Source organism: Anser cygnoides, chromosome 1 (assembly GCF_040182565.1).
Source record: "Anser cygnoides isolate HZ-2024a breed goose chromosome 1, Taihu_goose_T2T_genome, whole genome shotgun sequence".
Taxonomy (NCBI): Eukaryota; Metazoa; Chordata; class Aves; order Anseriformes; family Anatidae; genus Anser; species Anser cygnoides.
Window position 1 is genome coordinate 212453536 of NC_089873.1, and position 11230 is coordinate 212464765.

General features: G+C 49.2%; 1 protein-coding gene and 1 pseudogene across 1 annotated transcript; both read right to left on the reverse strand.

Annotated features, from left to right (window-relative positions):
- Window positions 1–423: 423 nt before the first annotated feature.
- On the reverse strand, window positions 424–7723 carry LOC125180869 (olfactory receptor 52B2-like). Its single transcript, XM_048053271.2, has 3 exons — window positions 7018–7723; window positions 2855–2961; window positions 424–2547 (listed from the first exon to the last, which is right to left on the reverse strand). The coding sequence occupies exons 2-3, from the start codon at window positions 2897–2899 to the stop codon at window positions 1579–1581; spliced, it is 1014 nt and encodes a 337-aa protein (XP_047909228.1). The 5' UTR covers window positions 2900–2961; window positions 7018–7723; the 3' UTR covers window positions 424–1578.
- Window positions 7724–9384: 1661 nt separating this feature from the next.
- Window positions 9385–11230, reverse strand: LOC106048586 (ubiquilin-1 pseudogene; annotated as a pseudogene).

The following is an 11230-nucleotide window of genomic DNA, read 5'->3' on the forward strand; positions in this document are numbered from 1 at the left end:
CAGGAAAAAGTCGTACAATTTTGTTGAGACATCAGAGAAGAGACTGCTGCATTCTGTTACAGGAGAGAGATGCACCTCATGAAGTAGTGGTTCAGGCAGGAGGTGTCAATGGTTTCTCCAAGTACAGCAAAACAAACCCTAGCAATGGGAAAGAGCTGGCTGATAGTGTGATAGTATGACTGAGAAAGGATGGGCATGACACGGGTCAAACTGAGGGAACTGACAGGAGTAAGTTCTAGCAGGTACCATAAGGGTGAAGCCAAACTGAATTGTCCACAGCTGTCCTTGTATTGCTGTAATTGAAAACAATAGCTTATGCACCACAGGTGCTGGCAAAAAAAAAAAAAATATTCTCATATAAAAGAGAAAGCATATTACATAAAAGCAATAAATGTCATGCCTTTATTAATAAGAAACCAATATTAGCAGAAACTGATCATAAAAGAAGGCATTTGCAAGAGCAAAGGAGGAAAACGCTCAATGTGTGATCTACAAACCTAGTAAATACTCAGGCTGAAGCTGGTGTTTGTATTTGCAGACACTCTGTCTAGACCATCTGCAACAACTCTAAAGCTGGGACAAGGTCTGATACCTGCCAAGCAGCTAATGGGGGCTTCGGTTCAGCTCTGGGGAGATGTAGTTCAGCACTGTCTCTCTCCAGAACCAGCACTCCTCCTGTACCCTCCCTAATGCAGCTTGGATACTACTGCTCACCACTTTCAATCAGCACATAGAATCATAAAGGTTGGAAAAGACCACACTCACTGACAAAGAGTCCCTCCCCAGCTTTCCTGCAGCCCCCTTTAGGTATTGGAAGGCCACTGTAAGGTCTCCCTGGAGCCGTCCCTTCTCCAGGCTGAACAACCCCAACCCCCTCACCCTGTCTTTGTAGGAAAGGTGCTCCAGCACCTTGATCATCTTTGTGGCCCTCCTCTGAACTTGCTCTAATACGTCCATGTTTTCTTGTGCTGGGAGCCCCAGAGCTGAACGCAGTAGTGTAGGTGGGGTCTCACAAGAGTGGAGCAGAGGGGGAGAATCACCTCCCTCACTCTGCTGCCACGCTTCTTTTGATATGGCCAGGATACGGTTGGCTCTCTGGGCTGCAAATGCAGCTCCATGCTAACCTGCAGTACTTGCATTTATTTCAGTGTTTTCCCTTTGGGAGACTTTTTTGTTTCTGTGAATTTTAATAACGAAGCAATTCCTGTAATGAACTCCATTAGCCAGTTGTGATTAGAACAAGTTTATTACACACCTTGTCCCTTGACTCCAGAGCAGACAGCTGAGATAAGGATCTCACCATCACACTACAGTGAAAGCTGCCTGCCTCCAGCTTGTTGAGGATTCCCCACAAGTGACATTGCTGGGGTGGGTTCTCCCTTCTTTGTTCCTTCTCTCTCTGCAGCCAGTTAGAGAGCCTGTCTTTTATCTTTTTTCTTACATTTTCTATAAACTGTTGGGGAAAGTGTTGCGGGGGATGCATTGTGTTCCACATTTATGGTTGCCAAGAGGGAGGATTTGGGTGGGCTTCAAGTCCCGCTGAGGTATTCATTACTTTCTCACAGTGACATCTCGTTCTTATTCTTGCAGAAAACGAACTGAGGGGCAGAGAAACACTTTCATGAAATTCTCTTTTATCTGTTGCATCCGCACCCCATACACGATGGGGTTCAGCAGGGGGGGGAAGAGCACGTACAGGTTGGCCAGCAGAATGTGGACATGGTGCGGAATTTCCTGACCAAAGCGGTGCGTTAAAATAGTGAAAAAAGCAGGAATATAGAAAAGAAATATAACACAAACATGAGACACACAGGTATTGAAAGCCTTGTGGCGGGCAGTCCTGGAAGGCAGTCTGAATAATGCCTGAAGAATTAAGACATAGGAGACAGCAATGAGCACAACATCTAGCACTACTGCTGGGAAAGGCACTGCGAGGCCATACAGAATATTGACGGAGATGTCCGCGCAGGCCAGCCGGGCGATGCCCATGTGCTCGCAGTAGGTGTGCGGGATGACATTGTGCCCGCAGAAGGGCAGGCGCTTCAGCAGGAATACACACGGGAAAATGATGCAAAAACTTCTCAGCAAAGCCACCAGCCCTGTTTTGACAACAGCTGACTGTGTCAGCACAGCTGCGTAGCGCAGGGGGTAGCAGATGGCCACAAACCGGTCAAAGGCCATGGCCAGCAGGATCACAGACTCTGCCGAGAAACTGAAGTGCAGGAAGAACATCTGGGTCAGGCAGGCGCCGAAGGAGATCTCCCCTGCACTGAACCAGAACAGAGCCAGCATCTTGGGCACAGTCGTGGTTGACAGCATCAGGTCAGTGACAGCCAGCATGGACAAGAAGAGGTACATGGGCTGGTGGAGGCTTCGTTCTGTCCTCACAACGAACAGCAGGGCACCATTTCCCAGCAGGGCAGCCAGATACATAAAGCAGAAGGGGATCGAGATCCAGATGTGTGACTTCTCCATGCCCGGGATGCCAGCCAAGATGAAAGTTGCTGGAGTCGAGCTGCTAAGGTTGAATGGTGGCATAAGCTGCACCTGAAAGCAAAGACAGAAAGCACTGCAGAATGTTATTTCACATGCTCAAGCTCTTCCACCACTATCAAATGCCAGTATCACCTCTGCTGATCAGCTAACAGCCACAGTGGCAGGTATCCACCCCAATTATGAAGACCTGTGGTCTGCAACGTATTGCAGCAGGTACTTATACTCATGTACTACTACTATGTGTATGTGACAGTGTCCAGATTTTCTCTTCACTTGATTTTAAGATGGTATAAGTGTATTTTTCTTCCAAGTAGACCAGGCTGAATGGAGACAGAATCAACCCATACTGCACAAATACCTTAAACCGATGGACTATCCGTCTGGAGTAGAGAGAGTAAGTCATGCAACACAAGAGGAAGGTCAAGTGCTTGCAGCGGTGCACGAGATATTCTTGGGCATCAGGACCTGCAAAAGGGATAATTGGGAGTTTCAGGTACGTGGACTCACATGAGTTTAGGACAAAATTAGCTCTAGGATTGAAGTTGGCTGCCCATCCTCCATCCTCATCTCCAGACTTCTGTCTCCCTTTCCTTTTGGCTTTAGGACTGAAAAGTTTCTGGTTTGGCTCACTCTGCACCTCACTGTCAGTGCAAGTCGAGTGGAAATAAAATCCAACCAGGCGCTTGGAAAGCCTCTTGGGTCAGGGGAAGACCCTGAGCTGGAGTTCCCCCAGCAGCCAAGGACAGGGCTGCACCGCTGCCCTGCAGAGGGTCTGAAGGAGGCTGGGTCACCCCCAGACTCGCACAAGTTAGAGTGGGATGCCTCTCTTTTTCAGCAGCTTGTGCAATAGTCAGTCAGCTCTTAAATACCAAGACTCAAAATGGGAATTACCCGTAGTGCAACTGAGATGAACAAGTGTTGCAAGTACTTAAAACCATACCCCTGTGAGGTTACTGCATACCGAAATATTGACTCCATGTATGAGAAAGCAATTGCATTTTTAAAGATGGAGTTGGTTCCCAGCTTATGCTCAGAGGCACACAGTTTCGTGTCCAAGGAACCTGCTCCATAGAAAGAACATAACAGTGGACAGTCTTTAAAAAATAGTGAAGATAAAAAACTATCTAATGCTGTAAATGAATTAAAGCAATTCATTATAAATATTGCATGAAATAAAAATAGATGCGGCATGTTAACAGATGGAAAACACTACTAATGCTAATAGTATATATACTCTGTGCTGTTATACTAAAAGCTAGTCACTTCTTGCCAAACTCCAGATGTTGAACTGCAGATAAACAAGGGCCCGTTGCACCTGCAGGTTGGGATCACAGCGCAGCCAGAAGCTCTGTGCCAGAGGGACCTCTCAGCAGCAGACCCTTCCTAGCTTAGTCACCACTGTCAAGCTGCACTAACACAAGTACAGCACAAAGGACGTATCTTCTACAACTACCTCCAAGCAATTCCTTGGAACCTTTTATTCCTAAAATCTTTTTAGCTTAACTTAACTAAATGCAATAACTTGAAATACTGACATTCCCACAGAGCTGCCTGAGGATTACAAAGAGGTCTGATCTCTTGTCATTGTGGCAGAAGCAAGGGCTCTGATTGAGGACACAGCTGTCCTGGTTTCAGCTGGGATAGAGTTAATTTTCTTCAGAGTAACTCTTTGTACTGTGTTTTGGATTTAGGATGAGAACAGTGCTGATAACACACCAATGTTTCAGTTGTTGCTGAGCAGTACTTATGCAGAGCCAAGGACTTCTGTGCTTCTCACACTGCCGTGCCAGTGAGGGGCCTGGGGGTGCACAAGGAGCTGGGAGAGGACAGAACTAGGAAAGCCGACCCCAACTGGCCCAAGGGATATCCCATGCCATGTGGCATCACATGGAAATATAAAACTGGGGGGCTGGCTGAGGTGGGGGGCAGCCACTGCTCGGGGTTCAGCTGGGCACCAGTTGGCAGGTGCTCAGCGATTGCATTGTGCGTCGATTGCTTTGCTTATTCTTGGCTTTATATAATTTTCTTCTCTTTCTTATTAAGCTGGTCATAACTCAACCCACGTGTTCTCACACATCTACCTTTTTTTTTTTTTTTTTTTTTTTTTTTGAGTCTCTCCCCCACCCACTGCAGGGGAGAGCAGACAGCTACAAGGTGTGCTGCCTGCCCGGTTACACCACAGCAGCAGCTTCACAGAGCTGCAGAGGGGGAGTGGATGGAGCCCCCTCCCCAGGGGCAGCCGTCACAATGCTCCAGCCTTTGGAAGGGAGCCGGGGACACAGAACAGGGCAGGGGAAAACAGCCTGCTAGTGACTTACTGTCTCCAGATGAGAGAATGAAAATAACACAAGTGTTTTCCCTCTTGGCCTGAGCACATCCACAGCTCTCCCGCGGCAGGGAGATGCTCAGTGCTGCAGCTGTCCCAGGTCGGTGCACACTGCAGTGCCCCACGGACATTGCCCTGCATGGGGCTCGCTCCTGCCCCGCCACCTCAGCCTCGCTCCCAAAACCGTGTTATCTCAGCTTAAGAGCAGCCGATCTGGCTGGCCAGTGAGGGAAGGTGCTTCACCAGGTTATTGCGAACTGGGGATGTGGCCCCTCTGTCCTAGCGATCCCCCTGGCCCCAAGCATGCAGCGCGAGCAGCTCACCAGATCCTTGACCCCGCAGCAGCGCGGGTCCGTGGCAGCAGCCAGGCCGGGCTGCAGTGTGGAGCCCTTTTACCGGCTGCACGGGGCCCGGGTGGAGGCACTGCACCCACTGCGTCACGCCAAAAGCGCCCTGCAGCCACCAGCGGCACGGGGATCTTGCCCCAGGCCCCTCATACATCACACACGTTACAAGCACGTCGCTCAGTGCAGGCAGGTCCCCAGCGCCCAGACCAGCACCTGCACAATTATACCTGTGCCATTTGCACAGCCTGTCCCCAGGGCCCTGGCTGGACTGTCACAATGTCACCGCAGGCAGCAGCAAGCCACAGCCTTTGGAAAAGCAGACGCGATGAGGTCTAAGAGTGCTGTGGCTTATCCAAAGTGCCAAGCAGCCAGACATAGAAACTCGGTGCAGTTACTTTTGCAAATAGTTTAACACGTATTTATAAATAACAGCCTGCTTTTTGAATAGATTATTGGGCATGATACATAATGCCCTCAGTGATTACTGCAATAAAGGAATTTGGAGAAGTTCCATAAAGCAATGACAGACAGCCATAGGCTGCACTCCTGGACGGGATGGGGGATGTGGGAGGACGAGCTTGGGAACCTTGCTCGCACGAGTGACCGGACTCTGCCCCACCTCCCTGGTCAGTGGAGACCCTCTGCAGCCCCTCAGGAACTCCACACACAGGATGAGTAGTACATTAGTCTGTAGGAACTGTTTCCTGCAGGCTGAATCATTTCAGTACAAAGTAGCCTACAAGCAGGGGCAGCTGTGAATGTCACGGACTCAGCAGCACACCCACACCTGGAGGAAGACTTTGATCATAAAAAAAAACAATTCCACGGGAGCAACGGTGGAGTGCAGCATTCAAGGTGCATAGCCCCCCAGACACAAGTGCCTCAGCGCTCTGGCTTGTTCAGGACGCAGGCACTGGGACTGCTGCACCCCGAGGGCTCCAGAGGGGCCGGCATCCCGGCTGGGGACCAGAGCACGGTCACTGCACGGGGCGGACAGGGGCAGACCTGGGAGTGGGCTGCGGGAGCCCCTTCAGTGCTGGTGCCACCTCGTGTCACGAACCCTACCACCTGTGCCTTCTGGTGCCCGGGCACCTTTAAAGAAGCCCAGCTCTCAGGATGAGGATGGGCTTGCTAACAAGGCAGACAGCTGATTTTTGTCAGCCTGGCTGCCTCTGAGAACAAGGAGAGGGGATGTGGAAGGAATGGTGGAGTCCTTGCTGTCCTGCAAGCACAGATGGTTCCTATGCTCCCTGCTACACAGACTACAAGGGATCACACTGCTCCAGCAACTCCCAGCTCACACCAAATATCCCATTCAGAAGCTGAGCAAAGCCAGGGGGACATTTTTGTTGGGGGAAAAAAAAAAAAAAATCTGTATTTGGTTAAATTTCATGTGCCATGAGTTCCTCCCAGGTTTACCAAAATAATTATAAGAAAACAAAGCAAAAATGTGTTTAAAATTGTAAATTAATTTAGCACTTTATTGTAACTGAAACACTAAAAATGCTTGAATTTGAAACATGAGCATTTTAATGGAATACTTTGTTCCAACAGCCTTTTGTGTGTAAGTGTTCACCATTTTTAATGCACCTTCTGAGATGCTCTATTCTGTCCTGCCTCATCTCCAGCCACTCATCTAGAGGGACACAGGTGTCTTGTAAGTCCCATGTCACATCTTCCAGCCCCATGTGGATGTCTCAAATGCCCAAGGGCCTCTCAGGTGGTGTTGGGCTCCTCCAGTTGAACACTGAGCTGTGCCAACAACTCTACAGGCTGCAGGAGGAGGCTGGATGCACAATTCACATCAAATTTTTACATTTACATTTATATTTCACCACCTGCACCTACCTCACTCCATTGTCAGCCATGGATGAACAGCCCAGGACAGGCCGCACAAGCTCTGTGCATGTGTTCAGCTTCAGGAGACCTTAGCAGCAGATGTTCCATCTGACTCCATGCGCATGGCCCAAAGCAGAGACGTTTCACAGCAGCATGGTCCCAAAGCAGCAGTGGCAATGTTTACCACCAAGGAAATTTGCAGACTCTTGACCTCATGCAAGCAGCATGCCTCAGGCCACAGCTGCTGCATGGGGACCCCAAAAAGCCAGTGGCAACCAGCACTACCAGCCCCTAGCATCAATCACGTCCCTATGGCTGAAGCTGAGACTGGCTTCCTGAGAGAGGGATGAGCTGAAGTCCACCAGACAGCTTGTCAGCTACCACCAGAGGCAGCTGCTGCTGCAGGGGGTTGGCTTTATCATGTCAGGTCAGACGAGGCACACCTGCTGGCATAGGCACCATCAGCATGGGGTCTGCTACAGGGAGGACATTTTCCAGCCACAGTCCATCAAGCACCCAGCCCATCTCCCCAGACCAATCCTCCAACCACCCCCAGAAAGGTGAAGAGAGGAGAAAGAATGAACAAGATGCAAAATAGCAAGCAGTTATTTAAACTGCTTGCTAGTTATTTAAACGCAAAGTCTAAATTTGTTACTGGCTGCAGAGCCATAGAGGGGGAGGAGGAGGAAAAAGAAATGGATAGAAAACCTCTCATGGGACATTTTGTGAAGGAAGGATGCTGGGAGAGAAACATTTGCAAAAGAAATGAGTGGGAAACCTGGAGCCGGAGGAAGGAGACTCATTGCTTGGATGCAAGGGCAGAGAAGGGAAGGGCAGGAGCAGGAGGGGAGGGAAGGGATGGGACTGGAGCAGAACTTGGCAGAGGGGCTGGAGGGCAGGGTCTGGGCTGATCCTGACCCTGCTCACCCAGGGCAGGCCTGGGAGAAGGGATGAAGCTCCAGACAAGCACATCCCCAGCTGCTCCATCTCCCTAACACCACAGTTTTGAGTCATTATAGGCAAGTCTGCAGCATCAAACCTCAAACCCCTAAAGCTCCCAATCAGTTATCATGTTTTGTATTATAAAGACAAGGCTTTAAAAGGCATTATGGCTGCATATGGCACCACCCTGTGCACTGCCTCAGGCTCACACACAGCAAAGCAAAAGGGACAAGACTTACAAAGAGACCGCCCTGATCCCAAGGAATGGTTTGCAGAAGATATCTTAATCCCTGGCGCTGTGGGTGACATTGGGGAAAGCACAAAGGGTTTGGGATTTGCTAATCAGAGAAACTCTTACCTAGTGCATGAAACTAAAAACTGTGCAACGATAGGTGGGTAGAAACCAGCTGTGAACATATTCAGGATGAAAAGCTAGGTTATAACCATCATGGATAGTTGCCATAATCCTCACCATAACCCTTGGACTTCACTCCCAGAGGAGAAGCAGTGGCAGAAATGACAAATTGACTTTCAAAACAGTTTGCTCAGCAGAGGAAAAGCTGATGCCTGCAGTGGCAGGGATGAGGCTGGGTGGCTCAGATACTCCCTGCCTCTCTCCTTTAGGGCCTTTACAAAAAAAAACAAACAAACAAACAAACAGCTGTCAAAGTGCCACCATTTATTTTGGAGTCCATATGGGAGCCATGCTCATTTATCATCTGGTCTTCAGCATTAGTGCAACAAAGCTGGTGAAAGGTCTAGAGAACAAGTCTTATGAGGAACGGCTGAGGGAAGTAGGGTTATTTAATCTAGAGAAAAGAAGACTCAGCGGAGACCTTATCACTCTCTACAACTACCTCAAAGGAGGTTGTAGTGGGGTGGGGATCAGTCTCTTCTCCCAAGCAGCAAGCAATAGGATAAGAGGAAATGGCCTCAAATTGCACCAGGGGACCTTTAGGCTGGATATTAAGAAAAATTTATTCACTGAACGGGTTGTGGAAGAGGCTTCCCAGGGAAGTGTTTGAGTCACCATCCCTGGAGGTCTTCAAAAGACATGTAGATGTGGTGCTTAGGGACATGGTTTAGTGGTTGACCTGGCAGTGCTAGGTTAACGGTTGGACTTGATGGTTTTAGAGGTCTTTTCTAACCTGAATGATTCTACCATACTATGATCTCCAGAGCTCGGTTCCTAACCTGTAAAAAATGTATATTTTACCATTTTACCTCCCTGGTGTCTTTTGCTGGCATGTTTTTCACCTGCATACACATCTGGACTCTGTATCTATCTTATCATATCTGTAAATGGGTAGCACCGCATTCAGGTAGGGCCTTCACTGTTTCACAGCACAGAACACCTCATTTCTGAATGCAAGATGTCCTTGCAGCTAAGAGGGAATTAATTCTCATAGATTGAAGAATGCTACAGCACACAACTTCTTAGTATGCACCTTGCTACCTTTAGTGTACGACGAGACTGAAACGCAATCATCAACAAACAAGGTTCATCATTTGGATGAACCTGTTACGGTATCTTGTTTGATGACGGTGCTTTTGCCAGTATCTCAGCTGCTGCATTGATCTCACCTTCTGCATCCATCAGAGCCTGCAAGTTTGCACGTTGGTCCTGGAAGCCCATGGCATGGAGCTGCTGCATTTGTCTCTCATATCTGATCTGTGGTTCTTGCTCGTCCATCTCTGTCTGGTCTTCTTCTTCACCCTGTTCTGACACCAAACTTACATCATCCTCAGACTCATTGCTTTGTGTCGAGTCGTCCATGCTTTCCAGATCCAGCTCCACGTGCGAGTCCCCCAAACTCAGCATGAAATCTGGTGCCTCTGTGGTGAGGATCTGTAATCCCAGCTGGACCTGCAGCAATGCCTGCAGCGCCCTGGGGTTTCTCAGCAAGGATGAAATCTCAGCATTCTCCATCTCTGGTGGTAGCTGCTGTGCACTTTGATCTTGAGGTGGAGAGTTTTCATTTCTTGATGTATGATCGCTATTCAGCAGCATTTGTGCTGGACCGTTGGGGTTTGTTAACGCATCCTCCAGGTTTTGCATGAGTTCTGCGTTTCCTGTTAGCTGCTGGACCATGCTCTGGGCCTCCCCTGAGTTGGAGACCACCACACCTGCTGCAGGACCCAAACTCAGCACAATAAGACTCTCATCTGTGCCGCTGTTTGCCAATCGTCCATCGCAGTCACATACATTATCACTGGCTCTGTTGGACTGCAGAGCCCATGGGTTGGGTAACGGCCTCCGATTTTCAGTCCGGGCTGGTAGCTGGGCTCCATTCAGGGACAGGTTACTGTCTGGTGCAGCAAACAAGTTGTTGCCTATCTGTGCCTGCACAGCATCCAGGATGGGCTCCTCAATTTCCCTGTAGAGCTGCTCCAGAGCACTGTACCCACCAGGGATGCTTTCGAGGTTGTTCATGGCCAGATCATGGTTCCTTACCATCTCCTGCATTACAGCAGGGCTGCTGTAGGCCTCTAATATTTCCCTTAGAGTGTGTGGGTTGGTGAGAATGTGACCAATCTCGGGATTTTGCTCAGCCAGCTGCTGCACCTGAGGGTTGGACATGATGATGTCCCTGACAAGGCTGGCGTTGGCAAGGATGTTCTGCACAAAGGCGCTCTGCGCCACCTCGCTTATCAAGCCATGCACAAACACATCTTGTCCTTCAATGCTACTCACCAAGTCCGACACATCTGTTGAGTCCAGGCCTAGGATATTTACACCTGTCACCCCAAGGAGGAACCCTTGCAAAAACGTGTTGTTGTTGATGGTGTTCAGATCCAGCTCTGAACTGAGGATCCTAGACATGAGTTCTTTCATGGTCCGCACCACTATCTCCTGGCCAGACATCAACAGCTCAGACAAATTCTGATGGCTCAGGCCTGGGTTTTGCAGATCAGATATGCTTTCCAAGAAGAACAAATTGGAATTACTGCGGCTGGGAGGCTGCATCAGGGTGGTTGCAGCTCCTTGATCTGGCAGGCCCTCCTGTGGTCTCTTTTGGGACCTGATGACAAGGTGGATGCTGGCCCCATTGTGGACTCCGTACTGGCTCAGAGTATCTTGATCTTTGAGGACTTTTCCAGCAAATATCAGCACCAGGAGATTAGGGGGAGTTTTAAAACGCTTGGCAATGTCTTCCTTAAACTCCTGGATGGTGCTGCTCTGAGCAACCTCAAACTGCTCCTTCTGTTTGAGGGTTTTTACAGTCACTTTGATGATATCTGAGGAATCCATGGTGACAAGAGGCTGACTACCCCCTTT